Source organism: Panthera uncia (assembly GCF_023721935.1).
Source record: "Panthera uncia isolate 11264 chromosome A1 unlocalized genomic scaffold, Puncia_PCG_1.0 HiC_scaffold_17, whole genome shotgun sequence".
NCBI lineage: Eukaryota > Metazoa > Chordata > Mammalia > Carnivora > Felidae > Panthera > Panthera uncia.
In genome coordinates, this window is record NW_026057577.1 from 17,479,740 (window position 1) to 17,503,951 (window position 24,212).

General features: G+C 35.9%; 1 protein-coding gene and 1 long non-coding RNA gene across 2 annotated transcripts in view; one reads left to right on the forward strand and one right to left on the reverse strand.

Annotated features, from left to right (window-relative positions):
• The window catches only part of SNX2 (sorting nexin 2), a 56,411-nt gene extending 39,174 nt beyond the window's left edge, over window positions 1-17,237 (forward strand). The window contains exons 8-15 of the mRNA XM_049649091.1: window positions 3,618-3,693; window positions 5,117-5,230; window positions 5,491-5,584; window positions 6,960-7,165; window positions 13,674-13,817; window positions 15,228-15,312; window positions 15,440-15,507; window positions 17,084-17,237. Coding sequence (XP_049505048.1) covers window positions 3,618-3,693; window positions 5,117-5,230; window positions 5,491-5,584; window positions 6,960-7,165; window positions 13,674-13,817; window positions 15,228-15,312; window positions 15,440-15,507; window positions 17,084-17,134 — 838 coding nt within the window. The 3' untranslated portion in view covers window positions 17,135-17,237. The remainder of the gene's footprint in view (window positions 1-3,617; window positions 3,694-5,116; window positions 5,231-5,490; window positions 5,585-6,959; window positions 7,166-13,673; window positions 13,818-15,227; window positions 15,313-15,439; window positions 15,508-17,083) is intronic.
• Window positions 17,238-22,382: 5,145 nt separating this feature from the next.
• Window positions 22,383-23,589, reverse strand: LOC125935439 (uncharacterized). The gene is made up of 2 exons (XR_007461677.1): window positions 23,464-23,589; window positions 22,383-23,183 (listed from the first exon to the last, which is right to left on the reverse strand). It is a non-coding gene; the product is annotated as an uncharacterized LOC125935439 (long non-coding RNA).
• Window positions 23,590-24,212: the final 623 nt, after the last annotated feature.

Sequence of the window (24,212 nt, forward strand, 5' to 3'; positions counted from 1 at the left end):
GGAACCATTTTGCATGGTTGGTGGGAATGCAAACTGGTGCAGCCACTATGGAAAACAGTATGGAAGTTCCTCAAAAAGTTAAAAAGAGAGCTACTATAATCCAGGAATCTCACTATTGTGTATTTGCCCAGAAAATACAAAAACATTTATTCAGGGGAATGCATGCACCCCTATGTTAATTGCAGCATTATTTACAATATGGAAGTAGCCCAAGTATCCATGGATAGATGAATGGATCAAGATGTGTTTGTGTGTGGATAAAATGGAATATTAGCCATAAAAGGAAATGAAATCTTGCCATTTGCAACAACATGGGTGGAGCTAAAGAGTATATTACTAAATGAAGTAAGTCATTCAGGGTAAGAAATACAATATGGTTTCGTTTATCCGTAGAATTTAAGAAACAACAAATGAGCAAAGGAAAAAAAGAGAGGAAAACCAAGAAACAGACCCTTAAATATAGAGGACAAACTGATGGTTACCAGAGGGGAGGAGAGGGGAGGGAGTGCAGTAGGTGATGGGGATTAAGAGTGCACTTACCCTGATGAGCACTGAGTACTGTATAGAACTGTTGAATCACTGCGTAGTATGCCTGAAAGTAATAACAACACTGTATGTTAACTGCAGTGGAACTAAAATTTTAAAATTTTTTTTAAAAATGAAAAAATATACATCCCTATGAACATAAGGATTATGAAGATGAAGGATAGTTTCATGGCTTGTAAGAAATGATGAAAGTGATAATGGTAGAAAGATTGATGTGAAGGGAGAGCAAAATGCAAATCTGTTCCTTTATTGTCTAATTTAAAAACACAAACCACTTAGTAAAATAGGAATTGTCATTTAAAATGTGCCTATTGAGGGGCACCAGTGTGGCTCAGTCGGTTAAGCTTCTGAGTTTGGCTCAGGTCATGATCTCACGGCTCATGGGTTCGGCTCATGGGTTCGGGACCCACGTCAGGCTCTATGCTGACAGCTCAGAGCCTGGAGTCTGCTTTGGATTTTGTCTCCCTCTCTTTCTGCTCCTCCCCCACTTGCATTCTGGCTCTCTCAAAAATAAACATTAGAAAAAAAATCTTAAAAACATAAAATGTGCGTATTAAGATAAGCAAAGTAGATTATATACAATTTGAAGAATAAAATTCCATTGTATGTGATAGTACTTGGCAAATTATAAGAAAGCGAGTAGTGATTGTAGTATTAAAAAATACATTATAGTTTATCTGTAGGATAGAATTCCATGTAGTAAATAAATAAAAATGACATTAGAGAGTAATATATCATGACATAGAAAGGTATCTACAACTGACTGTTTTGCGGGAAAGGATACACACCTATAGGTATAATGGTGTAATACTTTTGTGAAAACCAAAGTATCTGAGTTTGTGTGTATACATACACCTTTAGAAAAAAACATTAAAAGGTAATTATCTCTGGAACAGAAAATCTGTTTTATATCCTGTTCCTAATTTTAACATTAAGCTTAATGCTTTTTAAGAAACAGTTAACTGCTATTTACTTCTGTGTAACCCTTAAGAAGTAAAGTTTTTCTTTTTTCTAGAATGCCCTTTTCCAAGATGTTGATGCCTCAGAATGCTAGTATGTGGTAGGATGACAAAGGAAAATCTAGACAATTGAGTTTTGTTAATGTAGGGTTTAACAAAGTTAAACCAGGTTTTTTTCCTATAAGACTTTGTGCAGCACTTAACACGCTGCTATTTAGGACTCAAAGAGAGTGATGTGTATGTGATAAGTTTCAGACTTGCCTGATTGTAGAACCAGTCTTTTTCCCGGAATACTGAAGGAGACTAGTATTCTACAGAGCTCACTTTGGAAAGCCATTTTAGAATGTAAGTAGTAGTAGGTAATGATATTTAGGTTTGAACTATTAGGATGTACGAAGTTTGGGTACGACATGTTTCGTCTTCCTTCCTGCTGGTTCATTTTACAAATGTCTGAGTACTTGCTGTTTGCCAGTTGTTGTGTGCACTCCCGTGAACAACTTATGCAAACTGCTTTAAGCGGTACATGCCCTAAACAACCAAATAACCCAATACTATTGGAAAACTTGAGTATTAAAACTGTAAGTAAAATTCCAGTGGTAGTATACCACCATTTCTTTGACACAAAATTAACATTCCTGTTGCATCTCGTTTTTAGCTTGATAATATTGGCAGTAAATTTTTTTAAGCCACAGTGTAGAATGTATTGCACATACCTGCTAAATGCTCTATTTCTGTTACAGTGTTTTCTTATGTGGGCTAATGACTTGAAGTTTAATGTATTTAAATATATAAAAACAGAAGTTAACATTTCGGCCCTGATAAAATAGTCGTTTTAACCACTGGGTAGAATTGTGACTTTATACCATTGTGACTTTATAGAAGGCTACCATTGCTTTTCAGAAGCTTTAGGCATGTTTTATAATCTTATAATGAGATCAAAGAAAATTAATGATTACATTTATTCTGTAGATGTATAATAAACATGTTAACTGTGAGGTAAAATATTATAATTGAAATACTAGTATATGTAATCATTAAGGGAAGAATAATTTTGCAGAACATGAGATTAGATAAGTAATCAAGAATAATTAAATAGTGGACCTTTTTTCTTTTTAGGAAAGAATGTTAATTATGGATGGCAGAAACTTGGGCTTTTCTATTTTCTAGTAAAGGAAAATATCTAAAGTTGGGCTAATAGTGATTTAGCAAGGGTGTTTCTCTTTACTTTTCATTTTTATTTTATGTTGTGTTCTATAAGAAAAACATGAATCAAACTTTTAGCAAAACCTTATTAAAAATAAAATTTTGAAGAAAATCAGTCCTTGTCCAATAAAGATCAAAGCTGATTTGATAATTTGCTGACAAGCAAAAAAATCTGGTAGGTGTTTCTCTGTTTTGGTGATAACAGCAGTAATAAAAAAAAATAGTTGATTGGAATATATATAGTGATATGTGTTAGGACTCTGAAATATTAGCTCAGAACATGGTGACTCCACCCAAAGAAAAAATTATTCAACAAACTCATATACCTTTTTACAACTCTATGCTTCGCAGTGAGAAGTTTAGTAAATTATTTAATCTCTCCTATATCCCCATCTCCACAACCTGCCATGGCTCTTTTTATTTATTTATTTATTTATTTATTTATTTATTTATTAAATACTTTTTTTTTTTACGTTTATTTATTTTTGAGACAGAGAGAGACAGAGCATGAACAGGGGAGGGGCGGAGAGAGAGGGAGACACAGAATCGGAAGCAGGCTCCAGGCTCTGAGCCATCAGCCCAGAGCCCGACGCGGGGCTCGAACTCACAGACCGTGAGATCGTGACCTGAGCCGAAGTCGGACACTCAACCGACTGAGCCACCCAGGCGCCCCAACCATGGCTCTTTTTATATATGATGAACTTTCAAAAGAGGAATAAAAAGCTTTTTAGTCATTAAATTGCTAGAAGAGTCTAAACAATTAGAGTGAAAGCAGACTGATATTCTAGGAGGCAGACTGAGGATATAATTTTACCAATTTTTTTGGTTTGTTTGTGTGGTTTTGTTCAAATAATATTTAAAATAAAGTGCTACTCATAAATAAAGGAGAAATTTTATTCTTATATCTAGGTATCTTCAAAGAACAGTAAAGCATCCAACTTTACTACAGGATCCTGATTTAAGGCAGTTCCTGGAAAGTTCAGAGGTATTATTTCTACTTTAAATTTTTGTATGATACGAATTTTCATATTATTTGTGTTTGTCATTTTATTTTATTTTTTAAAAATAAGGGTTTTTTTAATGTTTTATTTATTTTTGAGGGAGACAGACAGAGTGTGAGTGGGGGAAGGGCAGAGAGAGAGAGAGAGAGAGAGAGACAGAGAGAGACAGAGAGACAGACACACAGAATCTGAAGCAGCCTCCAGGCTCTGAGCTGACAGCACAGAGCCCGACGCAGGGTTCAAACTCAACGAACTGTGAGATCATGACCTGAGCCGAAGTCGATGCTTAACCGACTGAGCCACGCAGGCATCCCTGTGTTTGTCATTTTGATAATTTTTGTAAAAATAGATATTCGGTAAATGATGGGATTAGTGAATGGAACAAATTGATTTTCTTTTTTCTTTTTTTGGGGGGGTGGTTCTTAGTGTTTATTGTGAGAGAGAGTGCATTCATGGGGGAGAGGGAGAGGGAGGGAGAGAATCTTAAGTATGCTCCACACCCAGCTCTGAGCCTGACATGGGGCTCAATCTCATGACTGTGAGATCATAACCTGAGCTGAAATCAGGAGTTGATTTCAGCCACCCAGGTGCCCCTTGAGGTTAGTGTTTTAATAATTTAAATTATTAGTAAAATATCTTTTCTGCTTTGGTAACAGTAGGATGACCACTTTCTTTTTCAAAAATTTTAAACCAGATTTAGAAGAATGATCTCTAAATAGTCTAATTCTCAATGCCCTAAGTGGTTGTTTAGGCATTGTGTTGAAATAAGTTTATTCAGGCCTCCTTTTAGAGACAGCTAAATGTGTTTATATGTCTACATTCTAATATTCTTACCAAGGTTCTGAAAGCAAATTTGTGACTTAAAAGAGCTTAAATTATAACCATGCTGCTCCTTTTATTTGAGATGCTTAGTACATTTGGGGCTTGTAACAGTTTACAGTTCTAATTATTACTATTTGAGATGTTTTTTCTAATTTACTGGAATACTAGAATTTTTTAAAAATTTAGAATCACACCCTCCTAGCTGAACATAAGGAGATTTTTCTCAAGACTTTCTTCTTTCCTTATAAACAAGTTTATTTCTGCAAGCAAACAGGTGGCCAATGTTAAGGTACTTGACAATCTCTTAATATATTTTGACAAACAGAGTGTTGTTCCATCTAAATGTAAACGTGCTGAAGAAAAGCAAATGGAAAGTCTATTTTTTAAGTTTTCCTTTGAGAGTGTACAAGTAGTGTATTTGAGAAATTAGATCTCACTATTGAAATGTATGAGAGTGAAGAAAATACAACCTCCTTTTTTTTCTTTTTTTCTTTTTTTGGAGGGGGTGTGCAGTTCCTTTTGCGCCCACTTAAACCTCCAGCCTTTTAACCGGTTTGTTTGCCCTTATTTGTCATTCAATTCCAGCTGCCTAGAGCAGTTAACACACAGGCTCTGAGTGGAGCAGGAATATTGAGGATGGTGAACAAGGCTGCCGACGCTGTCAACAAAATGACAATCAAGATGAATGAATCGGATGCAGTAAGAGCTGATTTTTCGACTTGAATAATGAGATGAATTAATGAGCCCAACAATTGCATTTTAAAGCTGTACAAGTAGAAAATAGGATATTAATTTGCTTATTGAGTTTAGTCCTCAGCCACATCAGTTGACTACCATGGTTTTATATACACGGTTAATTTGTTGCTTTAAAACAAGGAATGTGGTTTGCTATTGGTAACCTAATTTACAGCGGTTTGTTCTTGCTAAATTAGCTCCATTTTTCATTTTTTTTTTCTTAGTGGTTTGAAGAAAAGCAGCAGCAATTTGAAAATCTGGATCAGCAACTTAGGAAACTTCATGCTAGTGTTGAAGCCTTGGTCTGTCATAGAAAAGGTTTGTTTGCCTCGTTATTTATGTGTTTAACACCATAAGTTAATTACAGATTTTATTTAAATTTTATTAAAATGCACATTCTGGAGCTACTATAGAAGAGAGAGAACAATAGTTTAAGAGAATGTTTTCCATTTCAACCTTGTTAATATTTTTTTGTTCTGTTGTAACCTAACTTAGTTGAGAAGTATAAAAATCCTGAGCTTATAAAAGTATAAGTTTGGTTTAAAACTGTTGTTCATTTGATTAACACTTTGTTAACATTCGTATAGTTTAATGAATGAAGATGTCTTATTAGTAACTGATACAGTTAAAAATATCAGCTTAAAAATTGATTTTTGAAATTTGTCTTTGAAAACTTTCTGTGTGCCTGCATTTCCTAGAAAATTTTGAATTATTTTCTTCATTTTTTGAACAGCCAAATTAAAAAGTCTAGGGGAGGGGCCGTTAAAAATTGATTGGCAATTTGAGTTGTATTTTTTTAATTCTATGATGAAGTTTTTGTGGTTTTCTAAGAATATGAGGATTTTCATGTTAGCTTTCTAAAGTACTTACTAAGTAATTTAGTATGTACCATTACCAGTAACCATTTCAGTAAAACAACTACAGAAATACATCAGTATGCTTTTATTGAAAGTAGTTTATAACAGCTTTTGCCATTTATACTGTATCTTGTAGAGAATGACTTTATGGTTCTTTTAGAGAATATTATGTAACGTAGAGCAATTTCTAGGCAATGTATTATTAGTTCTTGGCATTATTTAGCTTATAAACATCTGTGTCTGAAATGATTATGTTCAGAAATCTGTTTAGAAATTCTTAGTATTTCCACCAAGCACTGTTCAAGCATTGTACACAAAAAAATAAGATTTTTATGAATTATACAATTCTCTACAGTTTTACTTTGATTTTTTTCCTATTAGCTAAATAATGTTTTCGTTAAAAATTAGAGACATTTTCAATTTCAAATAAATGTGTAAAGGCCAAAAAATGTAGTATAAGTCAATTACAAGTCCTCCCAGTGCTTTCCAGAGACAAGAAAATATGTTTTATCTTTTCTAGGAACAGACAAAAACAGCGCTTCAGGAAGAAGGCGGAGGCAGATTATATATAATTAAACATTGTTCATCCCTTGGGAATATAGGCAGTGGTTCTTCTTGATTTTTCTTTAATGTTCTTCTAATTTTCCGTAGAGCTCTGAGCAGTTGGCATGTATGCCGAAGGCGTCTTAATGACTGGTTGTTTTATGTTAATTATTTTAAGATAATTATTTGAGCAATACATGAACAGGTAAAATTTAGAGAGAAAGTAGAGAAATCAATGCAGTATTTAAAAACTTTACTAGTGAACAGTAAAAGTGAATACTTTTTTATTTCAGAACTTTCAGCCAACACAGCTGCCTTTGCTAAAAGTGCTGCCATGTTAGGTAATTCTGAGGACCACACTGCTTTATCTAGAGCTCTGTCTCAGCTTGCGGAAGTGGAGGAGAAGATAGACCAGTTACATCAAGAACAGGCTTTTGCTGACTTTTATATGTTTTCAGAACTACTTAGTGACTACATTCGTCTTATTGCCGCAGTGAAAGTAAGCCTCATTTTGCAATCTTCCTTGAGTTTTTCTCACTTCAGTGGTTTGCTTTTAAGAAGAATTTGGTTACCCATTAGGCATGTATTTAAGTGTATAAGTTCTGTATTCTCTCAGTACATATAGATGGCTTCAAGATGGATGATTCATAGCCGAATACTTTCTTCCACTGTGACTTGGACAATGGTAGATACAACTGATGTTTTTAAGAGGTGTAAACAATGCCAAATACAGTGAAAACGATACACGTGTACCTACATACTTACCTATACAAGCTTGCACCTAACCGGTAGTATTTATTTGGTCACTCTAGCTTGAACTAAAAGTAGCCATGGACTCTGTTATCGTTAGTAAAGGTATGATAGGAAGCAGAACAAAACCAGAACTGATTGTTGCATAAATGTTGAATGGTGGCTTGTAGCATTCATCTGAACTAGAAGCAAACATTCTTTGCACACACTGAAATATGTAGTCACTGTATATTTAGAGCTGACTCGGGACTAGATTAGATAATGAATTGTGTTATCTTGTAGTAATGTTTAAGGATGAACAATTAAGTTTCTGAATAGTTGGGAAAGTAATCTAGTTAACTAATGAAAATTGGTTTTCTACAGATGTCTCCAGTGTTCATATAGTTAAAGTGCGTGTTATTTTATCTATCCTATGTTTCAAAAGGTACTTTAAGACCCTATGGTGTCTTTCGATTATTTTTATGAGCATTAATCATCATAGGGTGGAGGAACTGGGAATTTACCTTTTACTTTGAATTCAGACAGTTACTGAGACCTTGTTCCTTTTTTTCAGTTAAAGTCTGTGTCCGATTTAGTATTAATACGTAGAACATTGATACACTGTATATCATTTACAATCCTCTTCTCAAGCTAACCGTGACAGTTATTGCTAGAGGGTTCTTAGCTCTAAAGAATGGCGCTATCTTGGGATTGGTAAAATTACCAGTCTTGGTCGTATTTACTCTTAGGTGTTACTCTATATTTCTGGTGGTTAATTGTACTTTTCAGTTACTTAAGGTAATATAGACAATGAAATAGAAATCCATTTCACACATAATGGTTCTTGTTCCTCTCCCATCCAATCTCACCTCATTCCAGAACTCCCACTAGCATGAGGGCTGCTGTAAAAAAGTAGAGCACCTTTCAGAATACCTATGGATCCAAAAAGGGAAGCCAGGCAGTGTCTGTAAGAAGGAGTACCTGCTGAGGAGCACTAACCCGGGAGATTACTCCCTGGTGGGAATGGCCTGCTTGTGTCTTGGGTGATGAGCCCTCACCTGGGCTGGCCCTGTGCTGCCTCAGTCTTCCTGCTGTATTTTTACTTTCTCTGAAATTCACTTAAGTTCATGTTTTGCAGAACAACACTGACACCAGAAGATGTACCATGATCAACTGAGTTTGGGAGATAATGTATACAGTATCCCTGTCTTACAGATTGAGAGAGCATTAAAATGCTCATAACTGTCTAGGAGTAAAAAATAAAATAAAACATTTAACCTTATGTAATCCAGAGATTTACAAGGTCATATGAACAGGAGTTCTTTTCTACTTAATATCTTTTTACATAAATGGAACAGACTTTGAGAAGAACTGAATTAGTGATTCCTTGACTGAAAGAAAGTTAAAGAGCCATGCTTAAGTTATATCTTGAAGTAAATTAAGCTCTTTCACATCGACTTTTTGTTTTCTGCTGAAACCTTGCCCAGGTCAGCTGCACAAAGGAGTTGAGAAATTATGGGATAGATTGAGAGGGAATTTTTGTGGTCTTTGGTTTGGTTTGGGTTTTTTTTTAAACCGATTTATTTGTATTTGAAAATGTGATCCATGGACATATTAAATCTCAAACCCAAAAAGGTCAAGTTCAGGGGCTCCTGGGTTGCTCAGTCAGTTAAGTGGCCGACTTTGGCTCAGGTCATGATCTCGTGGTCTGTGGGTTCAAGCCCCGCATCAGGCTCCGTGCTGACAGCTCAGAGCCTGAAGCCTGCTTCAGATTCTGTGTCTTCTTCTCTCTGTGCTCCTCCACTGCTTGCACTCTGTCTCTCTGTCTGTCTCTCTCTCAAAAATAAATAAACATTAAGAAAATTAAAAAAAAAAAAAAAAAAAAAGCCAAGTCCTTCTCTACCCAATACCATGGGTCTCTTTCCTCAGTCAAATGCTGTTACATTCTTGTATGTCTTTACAGCCTTAGCTATGCGTGTGTATGACACTAATTTTCTTTTTCTTGCCACCTTTCTTTCCCTTTCTCTTTTTTCTTCCCTCTCTGCATCTCTTCCTTCTTGAAGAAGGAGCATACTATATGTACCATTCCTTGCCAGCTTTTTCACCCACTCTGTTTTGGGCAAGTGTTCACATTAGCCTCTGTAGATACATTACATTCTTTTTAAGGTTTGATTGGATAGCCTCAGTCTACTTGTGAATAGTAAGTTTTTTGAAAATCACTCTTTGGGCATAAACTTCCTAGAAGTAGATAGAGTTGCTTGGCCAAAGGGTATATGAATTTTAAATTTCAGTAAATACTCTTTTGTTACTGTCTGAAGAGATTATACTCCTTTGTACTCCCATCATCGTATGTGGTCCTCCTTCTCCCACCCAAATAACAAAGGTGCTTTTTGGTGTAAGTTTTCATTTCTTTAGTTATTGTGAATTTAAGCCTATTTACAAATGTTAAGCCATTTCCATTTCTTTTTGTGTGTGTGAACTCTTCATGTCCTGTGCCCAGTTTTCTTTTGTGTTTGGTCTTCTGTATTTCTAATAGCTACTTAATACTACCTAGCCCTTTGTTTTTATCCATATTGAAAATACTTTTCTGATGATAAGTTTGAAACTAAAAGTGCTTTAGACCCAAAGTGGGGAAGGAGCTAAGACCAGCCACTTACGTATTACTTAAGCCTGGCCGTGTATCCAGGAAACTCCTGCTTTTCTCTTTGTACAGGGCATGGCCTCTCACATGTAGGACTCCACATTTTGGCTAGTAATGTTACCTAACATATATTAAGCATTGAACTCATTGTATGCGTTCTCATGTATTGGCTGCCTGTGAACCCCTACAGTAGGGTCAGGGATTGAAAATACGGTTTTCAGTATGTTTTGCACTAGAACTTTTCATGAAGAATTCTTACAGAGAATGTAAATTTATAAAACATGTAAAATACCTTGTAAGCCCACTAGATGGTTTCCCCAAAGAGTTGAAAATCTTCTTTGTTTGGCTATAAGTAATCAACATCCTTTGACGACTCCAGGAAGCTGAGTGGCATATTTTCAGAATCACTGAATTGGAAGGTGATACTAATTAAAATTAAAACTAGGAGTGGATGTGTGGATCGCTTAGTCAGTTGAGCATCTGACTCTTGATGTCAACTCAGGTCTTGACCTCAGGGTTGGGAGTTCAAGCCCTGTGCTGGGCATGAAGTGCAAAACTAAAAAAAAATTAAATTTAAAAAATTAAAATTAAAATTGTAGTGTTTTGGTGTACCAGGGAAAATGTTCCACAACTGCAGCCTTGTCTAACCTAGGCTTGTTTGCGTACAAATGTATAACATAAATTGGCAGAGGGATGGAGGTCCAAAGTAGTTCATCAGTGTAAATCTGTCTCTCTTACAGGAGAGGCTGGTTCTACTAGAGAGATTTGGTTCTTGACATACAAGACAAACATTAAGTTGTGATTTAACTCATTTAAAAAAAATTTTTTTTAATGTTTATATTAGAGAGAGACAGTTCATAGTGCATGAGCAGGGGAGGAAGAGAGAGACAGACAGACAGACAGACACTCAGAGACAGAATTTGAAGCGGGTTCCAGGCTCCAAGCAGTCAGCACAGAACCCAATGCAGGTCTCAAACTTTTGAGCTGTGAGATCATGACCTGAGCTGAAGTCAGATACTCAACTGTCCAAGCTACCTAGGCGCCCCTAACTGATTTTTAAGGTAGCATTTCTAGAATATCAAGTGTGGTTTTGATCCTTTTTTTTTGGGGGGGGGGGGGGGGATTATAAGGAAAACAAACGAAGAAAAATTATTTCTCTTTAGAGCTGAGATTAATTTTTTTTTATTATAACCTGACTTTCATAGTTCTGTCTTTGTTTTAGAGCTCCTATATATGTGCCACAATAAACATGTAATGGTTCTGGAATCTGATTAGATAATAAATTGGGCAGGGATAAAATTAGTTTAAATTACTGTATCACCAAAAACGCCATTTTATATATATTGAGAACTTAAGCAAATATTGAAATTGAAGGGCATTTTGGTTAGCTTTTGCCCTGTATTCATACATATTTTAAGTAATCAAATTGTTACTAAACAGAGGAGTTTATAAATGAAGAACTGATGTTGTGGCCCTCTTTTAAAGATGAGAAATAAAATCTTAAATTTTGGTGTTGTGTATGTGTAGGGGGTTAATGAGGGGCAAGTGTTGTTTAAATGGTAGTGACTTTCTGCATCTACTTATGGTAAATGTATTATTTTTCTTATTTTTCACGCAATTAATTTGGCTGAAGCAAAATTAAGTTCTAATAAATACCTTGGGACAGACACCTGGGTCGCTTGATTTTGGTTCAGGTCATTATCTTGCAGTTCCTGGTATCAGAGCCCTGGGACAGCTTCCGTGCTGATAGCACAGGGCCTGCTTGGGAGTCTCTCTCTCTCTCTGCCCCTCCCCTCTCTTGCTTGTGCACACACCTGCTCTCTCTCAAATAAACATTTAAAATAAAAGAATGTCATGAGGAAAATGTCTTTTAACTATAAGAAAAGCAGGCAGAGCACCTGGGTGGCTTAGTCAGTTGAGCATCCAACTTCGGCCCAGGTCGTGATCTCTCATTTCGCAGGTTTGAGCCACACACCCAGAGCCTCTGCCCCACTTATGTGCTCTCTCTCTCAAAAATTAAACATTAAAAAAAAATTTTTTTAAAGCAAAGGGGACAGTAACATTTACTCAGTAATGTGAGAAGAGAAATTATATGAGATGACAAATTAAAACTAACAAGGTAGATTTAAATACCTGAAATAAGATGCTTTGACTTATCAGTTTGCCCACGATGTCTTTTGTCCTGGTTAATTTGAAATATGCAGGGTCTTTGGAAAGAAAACACTTCGGTTTGTGGTTGATTTAGAGGTTTTTTTTTTTGTTTTTTTTTTAATGCTGTTGCGCACATTTTTGAAATATGCAGTAATATAAATGTGGTCCAGTTAATGGTTTTTTCCTGTTATTGTGTTATTATTATTTGTACTTTTAGTATAAATCCAGGAGTTAATCAACTCTAATTTATTTGTGTGTGCTTTTAGGAATAATCCATAACAGTACCTGCTAATTATTAAACATCTGCTAGGTTAAGTCACTGTGCTATTTTTCATTTTATTTCCAATCCACTAATATAGATCTCCTTTTCTTCCTTCTATATTTGGGGAATCTGTGGCTTACAGAAATTAATTTACCCAGGATCATACAGTGACAGAGCTAGTATTTGGATCCAAATTTGGTTTGTTCCCAAGCGTATATTTTTAAGATAGATTATCTGTGTACTCTTCTCTTCAGCAAGTCCCCATAAGAACATGGATTTATTTATTTCTTGATCCAAGAAGTTCTTTATTTGGGATAATGAAAATAACTCTGGTTTACTGCTTTCTGGTTCACCCAGTGTATTAACACCGGCTTCATCGGTTCAAATAGTAAATACTAAAATAATATGAATATATCTCCAATATCAAAATAGAGGATTTATTATGACATTCTCCCATCCTATCTGTCACCGTTTTTCAGGAGATTCTAATTACTCTCTTATGTTCATATTTCAATTCTTATTTCCATCCTCTTGTTCCTACTTTGCCAAACTCCTTGAAAGAAGTAGTGGATTTGGTTGACTTGGTCTTTTACCATCTTTTGGTCTAGTTTTTCATTTGGTCCTGCCTACTAGATGTGTGTGTGCATGTGCGTTTCACACACACACATTTTCCCTGTTCATCTTGTGTAGGACTATCTCTTTTGTTGTTGTTACACCTTTACTTTTTCATTGCTTTGCTTTTATTTGCTGTGGGTCATCTCTTCCACATTTTTACTTCCTGTAGTCTCACGGGGTTTTCTCATTTTATTCTCTTCAATTTCTGGACTATTTCCAACACTTAAATCTGCTTTTGATTTTTTTTTTTTTTAAGTAGGAAAACTTACAATGTAAATATGATACCAGCCTTTTCCTATTAAATCTGTCTTCATAAAACTCTGTTAGAAACTTATTACAAGCTAAATTTAAAACCCAAATGGCTGGTGAAATAAATGCATCTTGTATGTAGTTTCTGTTTATTTATTCAGAGCTCTTCTAGTCACAGGGACTTGTTTTTGTTTTCAAGGAAGTGAACACAGAAATTTCTTTTATATTGGCATCATCTTAGCATATGAGAATCGCGTTTAAAATACTTTTATTGTTTTCAGTATTACAGCACTCCAAGTATAATGAAAGTAATTCAGTGGTAACTCTCTCGCTTAATAGCATTATGTCGTTCACTTATAGGGTGTGTTTGACCATCGGATGAAGTGCTGGCAGAAATGGGAAGATGCCCAAATTACTTTGCTCAAAAAACGTGAAACTGAGGCAAAAATGATGGTGGCCAACAAACCAGATAAAATACAGCAAGCTAAAAATGAAATAAGAGAGGTGATTAATATAAAATGCTTTATTTATCACTTTACTCAAATTTTCCGTGAGTCATTCGTATATGCATAATTTTTCATAAATTTTTTTCTGAGCCATTCAACACTAGCCATTTCTCCATAATTTTATGAACTGTGTTAGAATTACTTTAATGTTTTGATCATCGTCAAAAATCTCCAGAGCCCTTTCTTACTGCCACACGATTATTATGGAATGGATAAAGAAGCGCACAAGGAAAAGATTTAAATTAACCTCTAATTAGTAATTACACATTTCTTTTGAGATGGTTCATTTAATTTCAGATAATTACTTATTTTATGTTGTAGAGCATAGACTTGCCCCATATTTAGCTTTCCAAGCAACATTATCCCCCATATATATGTACTATATATGGTATTTTAGTAAATTTGTATAAGTTTATTATAATTTATACACTTCTTTTGCCATGCTTCAATAAGGAAATTGAAGAGGTAGGACAACCTTTATATTACTAAAAGTAAATGTACCTGCTCTTTGAAGAGTATGTACCACTGTTTTGGTTACATAGTGGGAAAATACCATTTCATTGCTTAAGTCTTCAGTTATTTTATTTTAGCTGTTCCATTGGTCACTGGTCACATGTTTTGTTGTTTCTGTACTGAATTTAATGTTGACGAGCAAGGTCTTCAGTAGACCATAATTCCACACATTTTTTTTAAGCCGAACATTTTACTATTAAAAAATGTTTTTTAAATGTTTGTCGTACACTTTTCTTAATTTGAAGTATTTCCATGGGCATATAAATTGTGATGAATGTGTATTCTTGAACTTGGCAGAATATTTTTGATATAATATGGAATTATTAATGATCTCAAAAAGAACACTGCTAAATTATTTCATAGTGAATTTTATACTCAATGTTTTCATCTTTCTTAGTCGTATAATTAAGCTGTGGAGATTGTAATTGATTAAGTACTGAAATATCCTCATCATGGGGTGCCTGGGTGGCTCAGGCGGTTGAGCGTCCAACTTCGGCTCAGGTCACCATCTCGTGATTGATGAGTTCGAGCCCCGCGTCGGGCTCTGTGTTGACAGCTCGGAGCCTGGAGCCTGCTTCAGGTTCTGTGTCTCCCTCTCTCTCTGCCTCTCCCCTGCTCATGCTCTGTCTCTGTCTCAAAAATAAATATAAACATTAAAAAAAATTTTTTTAATATTGTCATCTTGAGTAAATGTGATAGTGAAATATTAATGAAAATTAACCTCCTAGGTGTTTCTGCTACTTAGGAGTTAGATGAAAGTTTGAATGATCCTGAATTGGGCTTTGCCAGTAGTGAGCTTCCTCAGGGTCTACAGACCTTACATTAAATGAGCTAGTTCTATAATATTTTCCTGACAAGAGTTATAAATTTGTGCTTTTTTGTTTGTTTTTATTAGTGGGAGGCAAAGGTACAACAAGGAGAAAGAGATTTTGAACAGATTTCTAAAACAATTCGAAAAGAAGTGGGAAGATTTGAGGCAAGTATAATAATTTTACACTTGTCCCAACAACGTGGTCTTTTTTTTTTTTTTTTTTTTTGCTGTGATTTTGTAGTAAAATCAAATTTAGTTTTGTACTAATGTAGTTTTTCTTCATGTACTACAGAAAGAACGAGTGAAAGATTTTAAAACTGTTATTATCAAGTACTTAGAATCATTAGTACAAACACAACAACAGGTAAGCTTGTTTTCTTTATGACTTATGTTATAACTTATAAATTCTCCTAGGACTTACTTTGGTATACGTCTTCATTTTAAACACGTCAGTGAAAGGAGCTTTTATACTTACGGAAAATAAGAAATGGGGTAGAGAAAACTGATGACCACAGAGGAAATAATTACTGGTAGTTAAACTGGAAAGTCTCAGGTCCTTTTTGCCTCTGCTCTTGAACACCAGGCAAGATGCTTTTTTCCCACCGTTAGGTGATGAGAAACTTGCTAGACAGTCTTTTCCCTTTTCTTGTCTTCCTAGTTTTAGTTCTCTAGTGATCACAGTGGTTTGAGTAAATTCTTACAGTGAGTTCTCTTCCATAACAGAACTTAAATGAAAAACTAGCCTATTTAAGGTTACCAGGCAGGGTGGCGGTTGTGCTGTTTTGGTCTTTGTTTTATTTTGTGTGTGGTTTGTGATGATTGTATGCCACAAAATTTGTCTCCTTAACGAGAGAACAGAGAAGACCGTGGCTTTTAATTAAAGTCTCTAATAAGAAAATAGTACAGGTTTTTTTTTTTCTGTTTGCTCTATTACAAGTTTGAGTAATCAAATTATATGTAATGTTTTGAATAAAAGGATGTCTTCTTTCTCCAGTTTTAAAATATGTGGATAGAAACTTGATTATGTAATATAAAATAGATTAGTTTTTGATTAAGCAATGACATTATATGTTCAGATTACATTTAGTCTTTAAATACTTAGTTCACCAAGTTAGATTTTTTAAAAGAACAATTTACATGAACTTGTTTTTAAAGGAGTTGTTTTAAACATAACTTCAGTTTATACTTTCATTAATTCTGTGGACTATTGAAGAAACACTGGCAGCTGATTCCTTCCAGTTTCAAGAGAGACTGCATGTGTCCCTTTCTTTCCTGCCTAGTGTTTTCTTTTCTTGCTCTTTTTTTCATTGTTTTTGGCTACCAATAACATAAAATGTGAATACCCTCTGATTAGGATGTTATCCCTTCATATTGGAACAGTTCATTGCAGTTTTATTATTTAAGGTAGTCTCATTTAATTTACAGTAACAATCTGTTTCTATATACAATTCCACATAAGCCAAAAAAATCTGAAGTTTTAAGGTATTTTAAAAACTATATTGTTTACATCAAAAACTGAAATTAGCCAGTGGGAATTAACATTTAAAATAATTTACGCACGAAATATGTTGACAGACTTCAGTTAGGGACATTTAAATGATCCCATTTGGAAACAGGCTATAGTAGGGGCTCCTGGGTGGTTCAGCTGGTTAAGCATCCACCTTCAGCTCACAGTTTGTGAGTTCGAGCCCCGCGTCGGGCTCTGTGCTAACAGCTCAGAGCCTGGAGCCTGCTTTGGATTCTGTGTCTCCCTCTGTCTCTATTTCTCCCCGACTTGTGCTGTCTCTCAAAAAATAAACGTTAAAAAAAAAGTTAGAACCAGACTTTAATAAATGTTAGTCATTGTTAGCTACTTACATATACATTTTTAAATGCGGTATGGAATATGTGCATATAAATGACAAAAAGGTAATTAGAATATCTTTGGTTATGATCCACAGCTGATAAAATACTGGGAGGCATTCCTGCCTGAAGCCAAAGCCATTGCCTAGTGAGAAGATTTCTGTTATGAAGATCTTGGATGTTTGTTCCAGTTACGCTGAATTCCACAGTGAAACCATTTAAAACCATCTAAATAAACCACTCTATATTTTATGAATTACATGTGGTTTTTTATATATATATACATATATATATATATATATATACATATATATATATACACATATATATACTTTGCCATTTTATTACAAGCTGCATGTCCCGACCCTCCTTGACTTAAGTGGACTGTGGCATGACATTCTGCAGTACTTTGCTGAATTGAACACTGTTGTGTCTTAAATACTTGCACTAAACAGTGCACTGCAAGGCCAGACAATTTTACATATTTTTTTCTTTACAATACATTCTGTAGCGTGTTTGCCCTCGTTATGAAGTGAATTATCAACATGTTGATTAATGTTCACTTATACATTCCTGTACAGAAATTATGATTTTGTGATTACAGTAATAAAATGCTATTCCTTGTGAAGTATTAGTAACAAATTATTTGGGTATATAAACATATTAGAGATCTTTTGAAAGCATTTTTAATGGGAAGAAATTTTTGCTTCTAGATATGCCTAGGTGATATGATCCATTAATTTTTTTTTAGTTGACAGAAAAGGCTGAACTCTTGTTATAAATGACTAAATGAAGGTTAAGTTTTCTTCTGAAATCATCATAAACCAAAGAACATTTATCTTTTGATTCTACTCTGGAGAATGTTCTTGTCTTTAGTAAAGCAGAGAATGAATGATTGCTTTCTTGTTTTACTCCATCCCTATTACCAATGTCCAATTTAGGAATTAGGAAAAAAATGTATTTATGTGCTTCTATTACAAGTCCTATGATTTCGCTCATCTTCAAAGCCCTAGACTTTGTGTCTTAGTTAGCTTACTCCTTGCCTTTTCTTTGTTTTTCGTTTGAAACTAATGGTAAGGTCATCTGTGCTCGTAACGGACAAAGAAAGGTACCACGCTAAAATCCCCTATGATTTGGTGAATAACCGTGAATAACATAAAGCAAATTTGAAGTAAAATGAAATTTGTCTTTGTCAACCTTCTTACCTATTCTGTATCCTCTTGAGACGGCTGTTACATGCTCCTTGAGGCTGTCGAAAGTTCAAGTTATGACTGGCATCAGAGTTGTTTTCATTTTTTAACGTGTTCTTAAAGATACCCCTCTTCTTAAGCTTACCACGTGCGTCTCCCAGAGGAGACAGATGTGGTACGTGTAACTGAGTCCTTTCTGGCAGTTTACTGGATACAGTTAATAGCTCAGAGTGTTCTCAGGATGTGTTTGCTTCCACTTGTTTTAGCTGAAGTTTTAAGCCTACTGTCGGCATTACTGATTTTTATACTCCTAGAACTCAGAGGAGTACCTGATTCTTAATAGGTTAATAGGAAAGACTTGATCAATCGAACAGGAAAAAGAAGTCCTGGAAGATGCAAAAATAAGACACTCTCTTAAGAAGGAGAAACTAACGCAGAAATAGGACTTCTACTGTTGCTTCTGTTGGAGATAACTTAGAAACTTGTGCCAAATGAGCAGTTCGTAGTAGAGTGTATGAGATGCCGTCTTCTGGTCCCATTAACCCTGAGCAAAATCTCACCTTACCGGGAATAGTTTGGCTACAGTCATGTCTTGTTACTATGTCCATAGTCACATTACTTGCAGAGACAGAGTTGACATTCAGGGTAATAACTCGGTGAGATCACCCATTCCACTGGGGTACGCTCATTAGAGTATTCAGCACCTCTCAAAAGTAATAATTATTCTCAGTCTTATTCAAGCTGAAGAGAGTAACAGACCCAGTTCCCGTTCCAGATTTCATTCCCCTCAGTAGTCTTTACTAGAAGAGAAAGAGTCTTTTGGAAATTTCAAGTAAATTATATGAGCCTCTGGTAGCTACCAGCCTTTTTAATATCTTCACCGCTGAGCCCACCTCCACCTATAATCTTTGCGCCTCCTATTCATACTACTGAAATAATTTCACTCCAAAGAAATAGAATAGGAACATTAATAGTGCTAACAACGTTAGCCTTTTATACAACTGAACTTAATTTTTTTCCTTAAACCAGACAAATAAGGACTAAGTATAATACAGTGGATCAAGCTGAACCTGGAGTCAGCATACGTGTGTTCATTCTTCTATCACTTTGTAACTATGTGACTTTGGCCTTACCACATAAAATTCATCTGTAAAACAAGGGTGTAAGACTGATTCCTGAAGTGCCTTTCCACTTTAAAATAGTTTGCTTAGGGGCGCCTGGATGGTTCAGTCGGTTAAGTGTCCGACTTCAGCTCAGGTCATGATCTCATGGTTCGTGAGTTCGAGCCCCGCGTCAGGCTGTCTGCTGTCAATGCAGAGCTCACTTCGGATCCTCTGTCTCTGCCTCTGTCTGCCCTTCCCCTGCTCATTCATTCTCTCTCTCTCTCTCTCTCTCTCTCTCTCTCTCTCTCTCTCTCAAAAATAAGCTTTCAAGAATAAAATGTTTGCTTAAAATACCAAACTTCAATATAAATATTCTGTTAGAAAATTAAATTGTAATCAGAACCACCTTGTATAATAAAATAAAGCTAGAAATGTATGTAAAAATAGGATTTCTAAAACAAAAAGATGTTTTCCTGGTTGTATTTTTTGACAAGCTCTTTTCAACTATTTGGCTTGTTTTATACATACATATATATTTATACTAGCCTCATAACACCCTTGTTTCATTGTTCTTTAAACTTTTTAATTTTATTATCCACATCTAGTAAAGTTTTACAAGTTCCTCGTGCAAGTTGTTTCATATGTGGTTTTTAAATATAAATGAACCTCTTAACAAAGTCCTACTTCTCTAAAGGAATGAAATCAGATGAATAGAAAAGTAAGACAAAATGCTTCATATCTTGAGGTCTAAGGGGAATGAAGACATTTTTCTGTCTGAAATAAAGCTCGGTGACTTCACTTTTCTTGTGGCTCCCTTTTTGAGCAGTCGCAATTAACAAAAGTCGAGGGGACAGCAGAATTTCAGTAACAGTTACTAGAGATAGGCTGAGCAAAAGTTCTCATGTCTTAAAGGATGGGAGCTTGCTCAAGGATCCTTTTCCCAAGGAAAGATAACATCTGGGGAAAGGAAGTCCAGTCACTGGCTGGGGAACTTTGGAGGCATTTTCATATTCTGTTCGCTAGTCCGGAAATGTATATATTTCTCCATGTGACACAGTCACTGTCTCAAAGTATTGAGAAAAAGACTTTGAATAGAATCACCATATCCTTCCTTATCCAGAATCCAGAGTCTAGTAAGTATCAATGCTAACCCTCACAGTGAAGGCTATGGTTTCAAGTAATAATGAAGATAGGTGGTTGGCCAGGTGCAGAATAAGCAAGAAGAGAGGAATTACAAGAGTGGTGTGAACAATGGCTGATTACTCTGCTTTTTACTCTCATTCCTGTGGAGGGAGTTCATGGTTATCTGTGGATGAGGTCCTTAAGGGTTTAGACCAATAAAAATGTAATGTGAGCCTCCTAAATAATTTGAAGCTTTTTATAGCCAAATTTTAATGAACAAAAGAAACAGATAAAATTAATTTAAATGTATACCAGTAGCTCATGTCAAAATGTTATTTTAACGTGTAATCCAGTATATCAAGGATTATTGCAATCTTTTACATTCTGTTTTTCATTCTAAACCTTTGCTATCCATTGTGTATTTTCCATTCTTACCACCTCTCCATTCACACTAGCCACACTGCAAGCGATTGGTTGTCACGGGTGGCTCGTGGCTATGATACTGGACATTGCAGGTTTGAACAACGCCTGTGGCAGGCCAATCTAGGTACAAGACTTTGTAGCATGGTGCTTTGCAAGTAGTGGATACTCTGTATCCACTGTGAATTAATTGTAGCACTGTATTGCCAGAAGCCGACTTCAAGACTCTGGGACAACTTCTTCCTCTTCCTGATGAGCAGCAGATCCAGAGTTTAAATCATTACCATTGAACTGATTTTTCCTGTTAACCATCTGTGAACATTCTTCCTTGAAAACACGTGATGAGCTTTTCAAGATTCCGCTTCTAATCGTTAACGAATATAATTCTAGGAAGTCCTTTGGGATGCAGAGAATTTATTTCTTCCAACTGTTAATTCAGAAGTGGCTATGAATAGAAGACTGTACAAAACAGGAAAGTTGCAGCTTGCGGTCTAATCTTTTAACGTATGTGAAGAAATTAAAAATGGTCCTCTTCCTTTCTTCTGTCACATACTTTTTAAAAAATTCTTTACGGATTAATTCAGAGTATTTTTTTTTAAATAGCTGGGTGAGATGGAAACTTTGTAATTAAAGCCAATTAAGGTGAAGCTGCCCACTTGTTAGTACACAGAAAATTATTATTTTTTTTTTTTATTAAGGCCAATTAATGGGATAAACTGCTCTAAGGGAGCACTTGGAGAAAGAAGGCTCTATTTTAAATTTATATATATGTATATATATATATATATATATGTATCTGTTTGATAAAAAAACTAAAATCAGACAAAATTTAACAGAACTAAACAAATTGCCTTGTTGCTTCCATAGTCAAGTCTCAAGTTATATTTTGATTTTAACTTACATTTTCTAGATCTTTATTTCAAACATTTCCACTATGTATATGTGTGTGCAGATTTGTATGTGTACATAAATACATGTGTCCATGCATCACAGTGACGTTTCAAACTTCGTTTTCTAAATTTCAGCTAAAAATGTTATCCAGCCTCTTGTAGTTGAGACGTAAAGCGAATGATTTATACTTTCAGTTCCATTGCTTTAGGTGCCGTTGTTTTGCCAAAACAACTTGAGTTGAATCTGTTTCTGAATTGTATTCCCTTCTCATTTCTCCTGTTTTTCTCTCCCAGGGTCAGGATCTTGTGACCATGTACCAGAGCTATCTTAAGTCTCCTCTGAAATGCGCATTATTTCAGTCCCCCGATGTCAGCCCTCCAACCTGCTAAAATTATCCTCCTAGAGAACAATTCTTACCACAGTACCATGCACAGAAATCCTCAATAGACTCCCTACAGACTACAGATAAAATTCCAAATTATCCAAAATCTGGCCTCACGCTACTTCCTGTCTCGATCTTACCCCTTCCCTTTGCTGTAATCAAGTGCAGCCCCTGTCTTGTGAGCATGTTCTGAACCTTCCTGAGTCTGCTGTTGTTACCTTGTCTGAGTTACCTTGTCCCCTTTACCCGCAATTGTTTATATCCTATCCTTTCTTTAAACTCTAAGGTCAAATTTAAAAGTCCACATCTTCCATATATCCTTTTTAGACTCTTAACCAGACGTAAGTAAGGAGCCTGTCTTGATCCTTCAGTAGGACTCTAATATTAAACACCTTGTGCCTTCCAAATTGTGCTTATTGATGTCTACATTGCGTGGCAGTTGATAGTTGTCTGGTCTTGGTGCTCCGACCAGTCTCTGTGCCCCCTTGAGGAATGACTGTGCCCTTGTTAGTTCTTGTAGAGCCTAGTACGGTTCAGCCACAGGGTGTGTATAGTTATGCATCCAGCCCACCAGTTTGAACCCTGACTCAAGAATCTATATCACTGACTTTAAGAATGGTATTTTTCAATAAAACTTAGTTTCCACATCTGTAAAATGGAAAGTAATAATTGTGCTTGTTCAGGTCATCTTTAAGGGGCTTAAGATAATTGATGTGAATTTCTCAGCCATAGCAAGTGCTTAATAAATGTTGGCTATTATGTATCCACTAAGTGTTGACTGAACAATTAATACCTCCATCTGAGCAAAGAATACCTGCCTTTGGGTTATTTCACCAGTATTTGAGCCTTCTTGAAAAAAAAATAATAATAATTGGTGTATGCTTGACCAGAGTCTAACTGGCCTTGTCAGAAGGGTTTCCTCTCAGAACACTGCCTCTGAGATACGCTCTTGGAGCCCTGGGGCTGAGGGTCGGAGCTGGAGGAGGGGAATGCTTCTGGTTGAGATCAGCTTATATCCAGCCAACAAAAGTGCAACACTGTCCCCCCTCAAAATGGGTCTTGTCAGGAAATGTACTAGAGACTCTTAAGCCTAGGACAAAGGGGAAAAGGGTGAGATAGAAATGTGGCAGTTGCCCAGGGAGAAAAGTTTATTTCCACCCACAAGAACTTTGAAGATGCCATAGACTAAAGGAAGTAGTAAGCAATGAAGAAAAAATAACGGAGAATAAAAAGATGGTGATAGCGGTTGATGGGGCCGCAGCAATTGGCCAGCCAAGTGACAGGGAGGGTCTGACCACTCGGTGGAAGTACAAAAGGAGATAGTCTACAGAAGTGGAAATAAAAGTGGGTAGGTTCCATTCCATAAATACCTGTTCAGTCTCCACCACGTGCTTCAGGCACTGAAGCAATGGATTAAGATCAGGGAGATACAAGAAGGTTGCCCAGGATGATGACCAGGTTTCCAGCTTTAACCACTTACGAATACTGCTGCTCTGCTTAACCGTGATATTAAAAGGAGTGGAGGCTTGGGGAAGGATGAAAACGAGTCAGGACTAGATATTGCATCATCACTTTAGAAACGTGACCATGCTCTGTTCCTTAAAACCATGATTGTTCATGCAAGTAGCCTCGGAGAACAAACAGGAGGAGATGAGTTTGCCGGGGACACATCCAGGGTAAAGCTAATGTCTAAAGTGGAAATGGAAGTTCAGAAGTCAGGTAGATGGAAAAGAGCCTCAGAACGAAGTAGAGAGGCTTCTTCTGAACAAAAAGGAAAGGAAAGTGGTGTGAATTTGGAAATAAAGACTGAAATTTTTTTCTTGATGTAACAGGAAGTTAAGCCATCAGGGAGTGATGTCAACAGGAAAGCCAAAGAAGATTGCAGGGCAAGGAAGAATGGTATGTGTTTAGACAACTGGCCTACAGATGGGTAGGAACAGGAATTACAAATGAGCTTAGAAATCGTGAAATTGCAGTGAAGCCAAGCAGAGAGAATATCCATTTCTTCAGCCATGAGAAAGCAGGATCTAACACAGATTGTTGGATTCATTCAGAACTAGTGATTGGTGGTGGGTGTGAGGGAAAGTCAAGGGGAAGGGGATTTTGAAATAAGTTTGTA